Below are 14,373 nucleotides of genomic sequence, written 5' to 3'. Positions count from 1 at the left end.
TTGGGTCCACACCATCAAAATTCAGGAACAGTTATTACCCTACAGCCATCAGGCCCCTGAACCAGTGGGGTAACTGATTCCACAATCTACAGATGCACTTTCAAGGACCCTACAACTCATGTTCTCAGTAATATTTATTTAAAATTATTTAAATGATTTATCATCTTTTTACATTAGTTTGTCAGTCTTTGTGATACATAGTTTTCATAAAATTCTATTGATTTTCTTTATTTTCCTGTAAATGCATGCAAGAAAATGAATCTCAGGATAGTAATATATGGTAACATATACATACTTTGATAACAAATTTACCTTTAACTTTGAACTTATTGGTTATTATGCTTGCAAACCTGTTCCCTTTGCGTTTTTGGCTGCTGATGGTCTGTTAAAGTTTGTCCATAATTACAGTAGCTAATATAATGTACTGAGAGTTCAAACACCAAAATAAAATGACAGAGAAGTCCACAAGATAGCAGAATAAAGTGTGGATTAATACACAAACGATGTGGAGTTGATTTTAAAAAAAGAGCAGAGATCCAATGGATTATTCCAGATAAAGTGGCAGAGAATATAGCTCCAAACTTGATCTCCTGTGTGCAAATACTAAAGCACCAGCTACCTCTTATACCTCTGGAGTGGAGTGATCCATCCGAGATACAAGACCAGAGGACATCCTGGAAGAACAACAAACACACCGTTATCCCTGCGTCACGTCAACACAAGTAACATTCTGGAATGGAGGAGGCTGAGGGGACATCTGATGGAGGTATGTAAAAATAGGGAAAAGATTGTTACTGTATCTTGCAAGGGCATGCAATGAAAGTGGGAGGGAGGAGTTCAGAGAGGGAATTCCTTCCACAGAAGGAGTTTTGTGCGGAATGCTGCAAGAGGTCAACGGGAGTGGGCAGTTTAAATGGTTCAGCACAGACTAGATGGGCCAAAGGGCCTGTTTCTGTGCTGTACTTTTCTATGACTCTAAGAGGTAGTGGAGGAATAAGAAAATAAAGCAATACAGGCCTTTCGGCTCACAATGCTGTGTAAAGCTTTTAACTTGAAGATCAATCTAATCCTACCCTCCCCCGTAGCTCTCCATCTTTCTTTCATCCATATGCCTCTTAAATCTTCCTAACATATCTGTTTCTAGAATCCAAACACTTAACAGTGCATTCCACACATCTACCACTCTTTGGAAAAAAAAACAAACAACTTCAGCTATTCCCCCCCACCATTCCTTCCTCCAATCACCTTAAAAATTTTGTCCCCATGTAGTAGCCATTTCCACCCTGGGAAAAAGTCTGGCTGTCTATTCGATCTATGTCTGTTGTCATCTTATCCACTTCTGTCAAGTCACCTCTCATCTTCCTTCACTCCAAAGAAGATTCCCCTCATGTTCCCCTTAAATTTTTCATCTTTCACACTTAACCTATGACCTCTGTAGTCCCACCCAACTTATTTACATCTAGACAAGTACTTGAATCACCAAGGCATTAAGGCCTTAATGCGGGCAAGTAGAAACATAGAAAACCTACAGCACAATACAGGCCCTTCGGCCCACAAAGCTGTCCTTACCTTAGAAATTACCTACGGTTACCCATAGCCCTCTAAATAGGGTTAGTGTACATTGCTACAAAGTGGTAGTGTACACAGGATGGACTGATGGGCCTGTTCAGTGCTATAGAACTATAAACATGATTGACATTGCTTCATAAACTAGCACAGAGCACAAAGATATTAAGGACGTTGGTAATAAGGAATGCAAATCCAATGTTAGCATTCATTTAGAGAGGACTAGAATAGAAAAACAAGGATATAATGCTGAGGGGTTTTATAAGGTATTGGTCAGACTACACTTTAAGTATTGTGAGCAGCTTTAGGTCCCTGATCTAAGAAAGGATGTATTGGCATTGGGGAGAGTTCAGAGGGATTCACAGGAATAATCCCAGGTATGAAAGGGTCAATGTATTATGAGCATTTGATGGCTCTAGACCTGTACTCACTGGAGTTTAGAAAACTGATGGAAGCTCTTATTGAAATCTATAGAATATTGAAAGCCCTAGATAGAGTGGATGTGGAGAGGTTGTTTTCAATAGTGGGAGAGTCTAAGACCAGAGAGCACAGCCTCAGAATACAAGAATGTCTCTTCAGAACAGAGATGAGGAGGAATTTCTTTAGCCAGAGGGTAATGAATCTGTGGAATCCATTGCTACAGACGGCTGTGGAGGCCAAAGGGTATATTTGAAGCAGAGAAAGGTTCTTGATTCATATGGGAACAAGCAGAAGAATGGCATTGAGAAGGATGACTGGATTGCAAAGCAGACTCAGTGGGCAAAGGGGATAGTCTTGCGGGGCATCTAACACAGCAAGAGAGAGCTGGAGAGTCCTAGGGCCTGGGTTTCAGAGAACAAGGCTCCCACTTTTTGTTTTTCACAATTAAAGTTGGGGAAGGGGCCAGGAATGGAAGCATGGAGAAGCCTGGGAGTGTGGCAGTGCTAGTAGGAGTTGTAGAGATGGGGAGGATGCGGGTGAGGACAGGGATGATAATACTTCCCCTTGCACCTTCCCATACTACCCAACCACTGATCGGCTTTGTACCCAGTTTCATTGCTGGCTCACTCACTTTTTAACCATGTGCTCAAAGACAACAGTAGGCATGACAGTGAGGGTCACCGAGGTTCCAGCTGTGGCCAAAATATCGGCGACCTGAGAGTCCTGTGAAACAGAGAACAAAGATACAAGCCACATCTTCAGCTCTGGACACCACAGCCATCAAATGCATAACAGCACATTCAAAGATGTGCTGGGGGCAGTGACAGGGTTAAAACAGCCAGCACAGAACAGAAACAATGTACCAGAATCAGAATTATTATCATTGATGTACAGTTTAAAACAGGAGCAGAATTAGGCCACTCAGCCCATTGAGTTTGCTTCACCCTCATGGCAGATTTATAATCCCTCTCAACCCCATTCTCCCGCCTTTTCCCCACAACCTTTGACACCCTGACTAATCAGGAACGTATCAACCACATCACATACAGCCAATGACGTGGCCTCCACAGTCTGTGGCAATGAATTCAACAAATTTGCCACCACCCTCATATCTGTTCTAAAGGGATGTCCTATTTTGAGGCTGTACCCTCTAGTCCAAGACTTCCCACTTTTGGAAACATCCTCTCCACATCTACTCTATCTAGGTCTTTTAATATTCAATAGGTTTCAATGAAATCCTCGAGTCATACGAAAGGCATGTTATGAATTTTTGTTGCGGCAGCGGTACAGTGCAATACTAAAATATACTATAAATAATATATATAAAAGATAAATTAGTGGAAAAAAGAGGGGAAAAAAGTGATGTAGAATTCATGGGTTCTTGAGTCTGGAGAAATGAACAGTTTGAACTGCCTTAATAGACATTCAGAAGTCATCCAGGGACAGTTAATGGTCTCTGGATTTCTCCAAGGACGTCAAAGTATAAAACAAGGAGATTAATAATGACTTAATCGATTGAACGGCTCATCAGGGTTGATTGATCACAGACATGCACACACACACACGCACACAATGCTGGAGGAACTCTGCAGGTCAGGTAGCATTCTGAAAATTAACAATCAATGTCTTGGGCTGAGACCTTTCTTCAGGACTGGAATGGATGAGAGAAGATGCCAGAATAAATCGGTGGGGTGAGGGGAAGGACAAGCCGTCCGGGTGATAGGTGAAGCCAGGTTGGTGGTTTGGGGGATGGGGGGGACGATGAAGCAAGAAGCTGGGAGATGATAGATAGAAAAGGCTGAGCTGGAGAAGAAGGAATCTGTTAGAAGAGAGTGGGAAGGAGGAGGGACACCGGGGGAGGTGATTGGTGGGTGTGGAGAAGAGGTAAGATGCCGGCATGGGGAATGAAGAAGGAAAAACATTTCTGTAAGTTGAAGAAATTGATCATGCCGTAAGATTGGAGGCACCCAGGCAGAATGAGATACAACCTAAGAGTGACCTTATTGTGGCAGGAAAGGAGGCCACGGACCAGCAAGTTGGAATGGGGTAGGAATTAAAATGAAACTCAGTCAGGCAGCAGCTATGGAGAAGAAAACAAGGATTCCATCCAATTTCTAAGCATGTCCTTTCTCTCTTTCCAAATGCTGATTGAATTGGTTGAGCTGTTTAGAATTTGACATTATAGTGAGAGTTTCCTACCATAAATATTGCATTGTGTACAGTGACTGAATTCCCCAGTGACCAGCTCCTTGCATTGGGCTGGGTGCTAACTGCTTAATAAACTAGCCCCTAGCAACACATAAACACAAGCCAAGAGAAAATCTGCAGATGCTGAAAATCAGAGCAACACACACAAAATGCTGGAGGAACTCAGCTGGCCAGGCAGCATCTATGGAAATGAATAAACAGTCAATGTTTTGGGCCGAGACTCTTCTTCAGAACAGGAGAGGAAGAGGGAAGAAACCAGAATAAGAAGGTGGGGGGGGGGGGGGAAGGGGGTAAGAGGAGAAAGAGTGTGAGCATCTTTGAACCACTGGAAAAAGCAGTTCAGTAGCCAGACGGGATGTAGGAGTCACTGACACTAGCAAACTGAAATAACAGAGTGCAGAAATCTACAGATTCTGTGCAATTGTAATTACAAACTCTGATCTGGAGTTATTACAGTTTGTGCATTGTAATCAATAGAGGAACTGCAAACAGACTCATCTCTGGTTAATGTCCTGAAGGACTGGGTCACCTGGTGCAGCAGCCCCACCTTGTGGCAAATGCAGAAAGTGCAGGTTCACATCCAACAGCGGTGACTGAACAGTGAGGTGTTGATATTTAGTGTAACACTATTACAGTGCCATCGACCTGGGTTCAGTTCCCGTCACTGTAATGTCGCAGCTCTATAGAACCCTGGTTAGAACAAACTTGGAGTATTGTTCTGTTCTGGTTACCTTATTATAGGAAGGATGTGGAAGTGTTAGAGAGGGTGCAGAGGAGACTTACCAGGATATTGCCTGGATTAGAGAGCATAGGTTGAGCAAGCTAGGGCTTTTCACTTTGGATGGAAGAAAGATGAGAGGTGTACAAAATGATAAGAGGCATAGATTGAGTGGACAGTCAGACTTTCCCTGGGCAAAATGGCTAATAGGAGAGGGCATAATTTTAAGCTGCTTGGAGGAAATTATGAGGGAGATATCAGAAGGTGGTTAAAAAAAAATCACAATAGTGGGTGTGTGGAATGCGCTACCAGGTGTGGTAGGTAGAGGCAGATACATTAGGGATATTTAAGAGACTCTGAGGTAGGTACATGGATGATAGAAAATGGAGGGCTATGTAGGAAGGAAGGTGTAGATTGATCTTAGTGGGTTGAAAAACATAGTGCTTTACTATGTTCTAAATATTTGCTCACTTTCTCCCTCCACAGACACTGCCTGACTTGCTGAATGTTTCCAACTTTCTGATTTTCTGTTGCATTCTGGTATGTGGATTACTGAAGCATGGTGAACCTCACCTTCAGCCCGATGACATTCTGTCCATTGATCTCGCAGATGTTGTGACCGGTCAGTAGTCCGTTCCTGGCAGCGGAACTGTCCTTCACAATGGAGATGATCTTCCCACGTTTATAGAGAAAGCCAACGTGTCCACCACTATCCTTGTGAAGGATGATTGTCCTCTGGAATGGCCTGGAGGACGGTGAAAGAATTCATGAAAAATGTAGACCACAATCTCAGGGAGAACTCTCATCTCCCACATACAGTCTGTTATTTTATTTATTTAGGGCAGAGATTCCCAATTTTTTTTCTTTTTGCCATGGAGCCTTACCAATAACCAAGGGGTCTGTGGACTCCAGGTTGGGAACCCCTGATTTAGAGATACAATGTGAAACAGGCCCTTCTGGCCCAATAAGCCACACTGGCCAGAAGCCGGCTGATTTAACTCTCGTCTAATCACAGGACCATTTACAATGATCAAATAACCTACTAACTGGCACATCTTTGCATAGTGAGAGTAAACCCATGCCGTCACAGTGAGAATGTACAAACCGATAACACTGGAACAGAACTCCACACTTTAATAGTGTCACTCCCTTTGAGTCGAGGACATTGGCAGCAATACAGTGCAAGACGTAATAGATTATTAGAAGTTAGAATAAAAATAAATTGCTGAAAAAGAGGAATAGTGAGGCATATTCATATGTTCATGGACCATTCAGAAATCTGATGATAGTGGGTCAGAAATGCTCAGAAGTCCTTTCCTCCAAACAATGATAAAAGTGTCGTCTTTGAGCATTGCTTAGACAGGAGGGAGAAAGGTTCTTGATTAAGTAATGAGGTGAAAGGATACCATGAGAAGAAACAAATTTAGAGATGAGATTTCAATCAGATCTGTCAGTGAAACACACACACACACACACACACACACACACACACACACACACAAAACACTGGAGGAACTCAGCAAGTCAGGCAGTGTTAATGGAGAGGAATAAAGAGTGAATGTTTCAGGTCGAGGCACTCCATATGATTTATTCATTATTTAATGTTAAGGAGTCTGTACATAGAACACTTCAGCACACAATATAGTGCCAACCCTGTAACCTACTCCAAGATCAATCTAAACCTTCTCTCCAACATTGCTCTTCAGTTTTCTCTCATCCATATGCCTATCTAAGAGTTCCTTAAATGCCCCTACCACCATTCCCGGCAGAGCGTTCCATGCACTCATCACTCTGAGAGGAAAAGAAAACAAACATCTGTCATACCCGGTATACTCTTCTCCAGTCACCGTAAAATAATGTCCCTCGTATTAGCCATTTCCACCCTGGGAAAAAGTCTCTTATTATCCATTCGATCTATATTTCTCATAAATCTTATACACCTTTACATGTCACCTCTCATCCTTATTCACTCCAAAGAGAAAAGCCTTAGCTCACTCAACCTATCCTCATAAGACATGCTGTCTAATCCACACAGCATCCTGGTAAATCTCTGCACCCTTTCTAAAGCCTCCATGTCCTTCCTAAGCTGAGGCAACCAGTACTGAACACAATATTCCAAGTGCGGTTTAACTATTGTTTATAGAGCTGCAACATTACCTTTTGGCTCTTGAACTCAATCCACTGAATAATGAAGGGCAACAGACTGTACACCTTAAACCTATCAGCATGTGCAGCAACTTTAAGGAATTTAAGAGAGATCCCTCTCTTCAACCACACAAAGAATCTTGCCATTAACCCTGTACTCCATCTTCAAATTTGACCTTCCAAAGTGAATCACTTCACCTCAGACAAAGCTAGGCAGAGATACGGCAGATGGAGTTCCATCTCTGCATTCCATCAAAAGAGTTAATTCTTTTAGACCATTATATGAGACTTGCAAAGGGGATGTCCCTCAGCCTCAACAGTGCAACCATGAGCAGATCCTCACCGGTCACGAATGATAAGAGAGATCTTGTCTTGAGGTGCCTTTTTCAGGGCCTTGTGAGCTTTGTCGGTGCTCCAGCCTGCGCACGTGTTCCCATCCAGCTGCAAGATCTGGTCCCCGAAGCGCAGGCCCACGAGCGAGGCGGGAGAATTAGCTTGCACCAGCTGGACAAAAATTCCCTGGAAGAGAAGAGTGAATAGGTAATAGTCAAAGAGAATAGCTTTTCTACTTTAAACAACTTCTTATTAGGAGTTTACATTTCAGTGAAAGATTACTAAAGTAGGCAGTATGATAGGAGTGTTCTACAGGGAATCATCCCATCCCAGCTGACAGTTTTACACGGGGAACCGTCCCGTCCTAGCTGACAGTTTCATACAGGGAACCATCCCGTCCCAGCTGACAGTTTTACACAGGAAACCGCCCCGTCCCAGCTGACAGTTTTACACAGGAAACCGCCCCGTCCCAGCTGACAGTTTTGTACAGGGAACCACCCCATACCCGCTAGTTAAGAAGGTAAATACCAGCCAGGATATTAAGGGAATCACCAGCAGTTTGTGAACTATTCCCCCCCCCCAATAGATGCTGCCTGACCTGTTGTGTGCCTCCAGTATTTTGTGCATTAGTCCAGCCTGAAATCATGTACCAGCAGGCTTGAAGACAGCTTCTACCATGGTGTTCTCAGACTCAGCTTTCTTTGTGTGCTGCTCAAGGTTTCCATCATCTCCAGAACCTCTTGGGTTTATGGAATATGTGAATCTAGGTAGGAAGGGGAAGGTTGGTGCGTGGGGAGGGAATAATGTGAAAACCTGGGAAAGGCAAAGAGCTGAAGAAGGAATGGGATACAAGAGGAGAGTAGATAATGGAAAAAGGGAAAGGGGGTGGTGAACCAGAGGGAGGAAGGTTGTAGGTGATAGGCAGGTCCTGAGGGTGAAGGATGGGAAAGAGATAGGATAATGGAGCCACAGGGATTAGGGAAAACCAATGTTGTTTGGGGCATGTGGGGGGGGGGGAGCTGAGGAAAATGGTTACTGGAAGAGAAATTGTGTTGATGCTGTTAGGTTGGAGACCACCAAGATAGAATATTAGGTGCTGCTGCTCCAGTCTGAACCTGGATTCAATGTGGTTTTGGAGGAGATGTGTGGACAGACATGTCACCATGGGAATGTGAAGTCAATTCGAATGTGGGACATCCTGGCTGTGGACAGAGCAAAGGTGCTTGATCTCTGAAGATCTATCCTGGGCACAATATATTGATGACATCAATAAGAAGAGATGCCAGTGGGTAATGTAGCAGGGTTCTCTTTTGAGTCAGTATGAGTAGAAGTCAGGAACTGGAAGGGAGCAGTTACTCTATTGGGAGTATTCTATAGGCCCCCTGGTAGCAGCAGAGATACCAAGGAGCAGATTGGGAGGCAGATTTTGGAAAGGTGCTAAAATAACAGGATTGTTATCATGGGTGACTTTAACTTCCCTAATATTGGTTGGCACCTGATTGGTTCCAATGGTTTAGACGGGGCAAAGTCTGTTAAGTGCGTCCAGAATGGATTCCTGTCACAGTACGTTGACAGGCCGACTAGGGGAAATGCCATACTAGACAGTGACCACTGCTCTCTGGCCTTTAATATTATCGTGGAAAAGGATAGAATCAGAGAGAACAGGAAAATTCTTAATTGCAGAAGGGCAAATTATGAGGCTATAAGGCTAGAACTTGCGGGTGTGAATTGGGATGATGGGCTATGGACATGTGGTTGACGTTTAGGGATCTCTTGCAGGATGTTAGGGATAAATTTGTCCTGGTGAGGAAGATAAAGAATGGTAGGGTGAAGGAACCATGGGTGACAAATAAAGGTGGAGAATCTAGTCAGATGGAAGAAGGCAGCATACATGAGGTTTAGGAAGCAAGGATCAGATGGGTCTATTGAGGAATATAGGGTAACAAGAAAGGGGCTGAGGAGAGCAAGAAAAAGGGGCATGAGAAGGCCTCGGTGAGTAGGGTAAAGGAAAACCCCAAGGCAATCTTCAATTATATGAAGAACAAAAGGTTGACGGGAGTGAAGATAGGACCGATTAGAGATAAAGGTGGGAAGATGTACCAGGAGGCTGTGGAAGTGAGCGAGGTCCTTAATGAATACTTCTCTTCAGTATTCACCAATGAGAGGGAACTTGATGATGGTGAGGACAATATGAGTGAGGTTGATGTTCTGGAGCATGTTGATATTAAGGGCGAGGAGGTGTTGGAGTTGTTAAAATACATTAGGATGGATAAGCCCCTGGGGCTTGACAGAATATTTCCCAGACTGCTCCACGAGGTGAGGGAAGAGATTGCTGAGCCTCTGGCTAGGATCTTTATGTCCTCGTTGTCCACAGGAATGGAGGGAGGCAAATGTTTCCTTGTTCAAAAAAGGTAGTAGGGATAGTCCAGGTAATTACAGACCAGTGAGCCTTACGTCTGTGATGGGAAAGCTGTTGGAAAAGATTCTTAGAGATAGGATCTATGGGCATTTAGAGAATTGTGGTCTGATCAGGGACAGTCAGCATGGCTTTGTGAAGGGCAGATCATTTCAAACAAGCCTGATAGAGTTCTTTGAGGAGATGACCAGGCATATAGATGAGGGTAGTGCAGTGGATGTGATCTACATGGATTTTAGTAAGGCATTTGACAAGGTTCCACGCGGTAGGCTTATTCAGAAAGTCAGAAGGCATAGGATCCAGGGAAGTATGGCCAAGTGGATTCAGAATTGGCTTGCCTGCAGAAAGCAGAGTGTCGTGGTGGAGGGAGTACATTCAGATTGGAGGGTTGTGACTAGTGGTGTCCCCCAAGGATCTGTTCTGGGACTTCTACTTTTCGTGATTTTTATTAATGACCTGGATGTGGGGGTAGAAGGGTGGGTTGGCAAGTTTGCAGACAACACTAAGTTTGATGGTGTTGTGGATAGTGTAGATGATTGTTGAAGATTGCAGAGAGACATTGATAGGATGCAGAAGTGGGTTGAGAAGTGGCAGATGGAGTTCAACCCAGAGAAGTGTGAGGTGGTACACTTTGGAAGGACAAACTCCAAGGCAGAGTATAAAGTAAATGGCAGGATACTTGGGAGTGTGGAGGAGCAGAGGGATTTGGGGGTACATCCACAGATCCCTTAAAGTTGCCTCACAGGTAGATAGGGTAGTTAAGAAAGCTTATGGAGTGTTAGCTTTCATAAACCGAGGGATAGAGTTTAAGAGACGCTATGTAATGATGCAGCTGTATAAAACTCTGGTTAGGCCACACTTGGAGTACTGTGTCCAGTTCTGGTCACCTCACTATAGGAAGGATGTGGAGACATTGGAAAGGGTACAGAGGAGATTTACCAGGATGCTGCCTAGTTTAGAGAGTATGGATTATGATCTGAAATTAAGGGAGCTAGGGTTTTACTCTTTGGAGAGAAGGAGGATGAGAGGAGACATGATAGAGGTGTACAAGATATTAAGAGGAATAGATAGAGGGGACAGCCAGCACCTCTTCTACAGGGCATCACTGCTCAATACAAGAGGACATGGCTTTAAGGTAAGGGGAGGGAAGTTCAAGGGGGATATTAGAGGAAGGTTTTTCACTCAGAGAGTGGATGGTGCGTGGAATGCACTGCCTGAGTCAGTGGTGGAGGCAGATACACTAGTGAAGTTTAAGAGACTACTAGACAGGTATATGGAGGAATTTAAGGGTTATTTGGGAGGCAGATTTAAGGGTCGGCACAACATTGTGGGCCAAAGCGTCTGTAATGTGCTGTATTGTTCTATGTTCTATATTTCATTAGAGTTTAAGGACATTTGGTATAAACTCTTCTCAGATTTCTAGCTCAGTACAGTTATCAATTATAACTGATGTTTCAATGACTTACTTAGGGATGATGCCTGGGCATGTCTGATGAAGATAGTGGAGTTTATCATCAAAACATCAGTTATAATCAACCTGTCTGGAAGCCCAAGAAGAGTTTATTTGTCATGTATGTGGGAAGATACTAGATCCCTTTTTTTGACATTTGTTATGTCACCAAAAACTCCAGCAAATTTCTACGGTTTTACCGTGACAAGCATTCTGACTGGTTGCATCACCATCTGTTATGGAAGCAAATGCCCAGGATCAGAAAAGGCTGCAGAAGGTAGTAAACCCCGCCAGCTCCATCATAGGCACTAGCCTCTCCATTATCGAGGACATCTTCAGAAGCAGATACTTCAAGAATGCAGCATCCTTCATTAAGGACACTCATCACCCAGTACTCTTCTCATTGCTACCATCAGGGAGGAGGTACAGGAGCCTGAAGATCCTTAATCAACATTTTAGGAACAGCTTCTTCCCCTCCACCATTAGATTTATGAATGGTCCATGAACTCACGAACACTACCTCACTATGTTGCTCTCTGGTTACATGACCACTGATGCCAGGGAGACAATCTCTGAAAAGTATTGATAATGGCTGGAGTCACTCAATTTGTGAAGACGCTGCCCAGAAGAAGGCAATAGCAAATCACTTCAGTTGAAAAATTTGCCAAGCACAATCATTGTCATGGAAAGACCTTGATCACGCATGTCATACAATATGGCACATAACTTGTACTTTATGTATTGCACTGAACTATAGCACAAAATAACAAATCTCATGACATGTCAGTGATAATAAATCTGATTCTGGCAGAAATCATGAAGTAAACTCTCAAGATGGTAGTTACTAGGAACAGGAGAGAAGGTCCAATTTTAAGGCGTAGAAATCAGAAACAGATCTTCAGAGTTGGTTGAAAAGCCTGCAGAAGATCGTGGGCCAAAGGGCTTGTATTGTTGTTGTATTTTTCTATTGTTTATGTTGGTGAATCACGTGTGATGTGACATTGGAGTCCATTTGGGACAAGGCTACTTACCCTGTCGATTGAGCGGAGACGAAGCCCAACCTTTCCATCCTGGTCCTTACAGAGGATCACTTCACGGATACCAGGTTTAATCTCAGCCCGGTGGAATCCCAGGCTGTTTCCTGACACTGGGGCCACCATGTTACCCAGAGAATGCTGACTGCCGGTAACCTGCAGCAGAGAGAAACAAAGTATGTGGTAGATGTAATCTCCCATTTCATCTCATGTTGGTGACCTTTATTGCTTATTTACTTTTTGTTATTATTTTCTTTGGTTTATTTATGTGAATGCCCACAAGAAAACAAATCTCAAGGTTGTATATGATGACATATGTATATACTCTGCTAGTAATTCACTTTGAAGATCAGCTTTATTTGTCACTTTGAAACATACAGTGAAATACATTGACCACACTGTCCAAGGATATGCTGGAGGCAGACTGCATGAGTTGCTGTGCATCTAGCGCCACCATAGCAGGCTCACAACTTACTAACCCTAACCTGTACATCTTTGGAATGTGGGAGGAAACCAGAGGAAATCCACATGGTCACTGGAAGAACTCCTTAAACCCTTTAACACCATGGCGCCAGTGACTACCGGCGATATCCTGCAGATGATTCACAAAACTACCACTTTTAAATATGCTTCTAGTACTAAACTGTGTGCAATTGGAGCCTGTAATGTACACTTTGATGCTGTTTTTGGGCCGACTGAGTGAATTAGCCTTTTTCCTGTCTCCAGGGAAATTCAGTGAGGTTGAGAGCCGAGCATGTGGTCTAGAAGCAGAGTGCGAACCCATGATCGGGTCCATCACTCCTCACTAATTAAAGTGTCGAGCGAGATTGAAATCGATGAGGACAAGAGTGGGAGGCAAGCAGGTACTCAGTGCTATCTGCCTGTGTTTGACTGGTCTCCCTCTCTCAAGGAAGGTGCAGGAGGCTTCCTCAAGCTGCAAGGTTTGATTGGTGCAGCTGCTGGCTGTGAACTTGATTTTACTCTGTGGTTCATATTAAGTATGTGTCTGGTTACTTTTTGCTGTTTTTGTGCAGGCTGACTCTGAGGCCTGCAGTCAATGAACACTCCTAGACCATTTAAAGGCCTGTACAGATATTCTGTGTGTTATTTGTTCACTTTCTGCCGTTTGTGTGATTTGTTCTTTTCACATTCTGGGTGTTTGATGGTTGCTTTGAACAGATTCCATGCTGTTTGTTTTGTGGCTGCCTGTGGGAGGACAAATCTCTGGATTGTACATATACTTTGATAATAAATGTACTTTGGATCTTTGAACTCCATATCTCCCTGAGAGTGACTGCACAGGTTGACAGGGTGGGACAAAAAGCATATGGTACACTTGCCTTTTATTAGTCAAAGCACTGAGTTCAGGAGTTGGGAAGTTAAACTCAGTGACAACTTTATTAATTTTATGTAATAAAGTGGCCACTGAGTGTACGTCCATGGTGTTCTGCTGCTGCAACTTGTTCACTTAAAGGTTCGAAGTAAATTTATTATCAAAGTACATACTGTATATGGCACTGTATATAACCCTGAGATTCATTTCCTTGCAGGCAATATCAATAAATCAATAATAGAATCAATAAAAGGCTTGGGCATTCAACCAGTGTGCAAAAGTCAACAAACTGTGCAAATACATAAATAAATAATAAAAAATGATAAGTAAATAAGCAATAAGTAGGTGTATAAGTAATAAAGGCTTGACTGTTGTTCACTCAGAGATGCTCTTCTGCACACCACTGTTGTATCACGTGGTTATTTATGTTACTGTCAGCTTCAACCAGTCTGGCCATTCTCCTCTGACCCTCTCTCATTAACAAGGCGTTTTCATCCTCAGAACTGCCACTCACTGGGTGTTTTTTGATTGCGCCATTCTCTTTGAACTCTAGAGACTGCTGTGTGTGAAAATCCCAGATTCAGCAGTTTCTGAGATACTCAAGCCACCCTGTCTGGCACCAACAAGCATTCACAGTCAAAGTCACTTAGATCACATTTCTTCCACATTTCTGATATTTGGTCTGAACAACTCAACATCTTGACCATGCCTGCATGCTTTTATGCATTGAGTTACTGCCACATTACTGGC

General features: G+C 43.3%; 1 protein-coding gene across 1 annotated transcript in view; it reads right to left on the bottom strand.

The window, feature by feature from the left end:
- Positions 1-116: 116 nt before the first annotated feature.
- Positions 117-14,373, bottom strand: part of LOC132399989 (syntenin-1-like) — a 33,077-nt gene continuing 18,820 nt past the window's right edge. The window contains exons 5-9 of the mRNA XM_059981006.1: positions 12,288-12,446; positions 7,401-7,576; positions 5,486-5,657; positions 2,618-2,709; positions 117-674 (exon numbers count right to left, since the gene is read on the bottom strand). Of these exons, the coding sequence (XP_059836989.1) occupies positions 623-674; positions 2,618-2,709; positions 5,486-5,657; positions 7,401-7,576; positions 12,288-12,446 (651 nt within the window). The 3' untranslated portion in view covers positions 117-622. The remainder of the gene's footprint in view (positions 675-2,617; positions 2,710-5,485; positions 5,658-7,400; positions 7,577-12,287; positions 12,447-14,373) is intronic.

This window comes from Hypanus sabinus, chromosome 9 (assembly GCF_030144855.1).
Source record: "Hypanus sabinus isolate sHypSab1 chromosome 9, sHypSab1.hap1, whole genome shotgun sequence".
In the NCBI taxonomy this organism is placed as follows: Eukaryota; Metazoa; Chordata; class Chondrichthyes; order Myliobatiformes; family Dasyatidae; genus Hypanus; species Hypanus sabinus.
The sequence above is the reverse complement of the archived record's forward strand: the minus strand, read 5'-3'. Positions and strand labels throughout refer to the sequence as shown.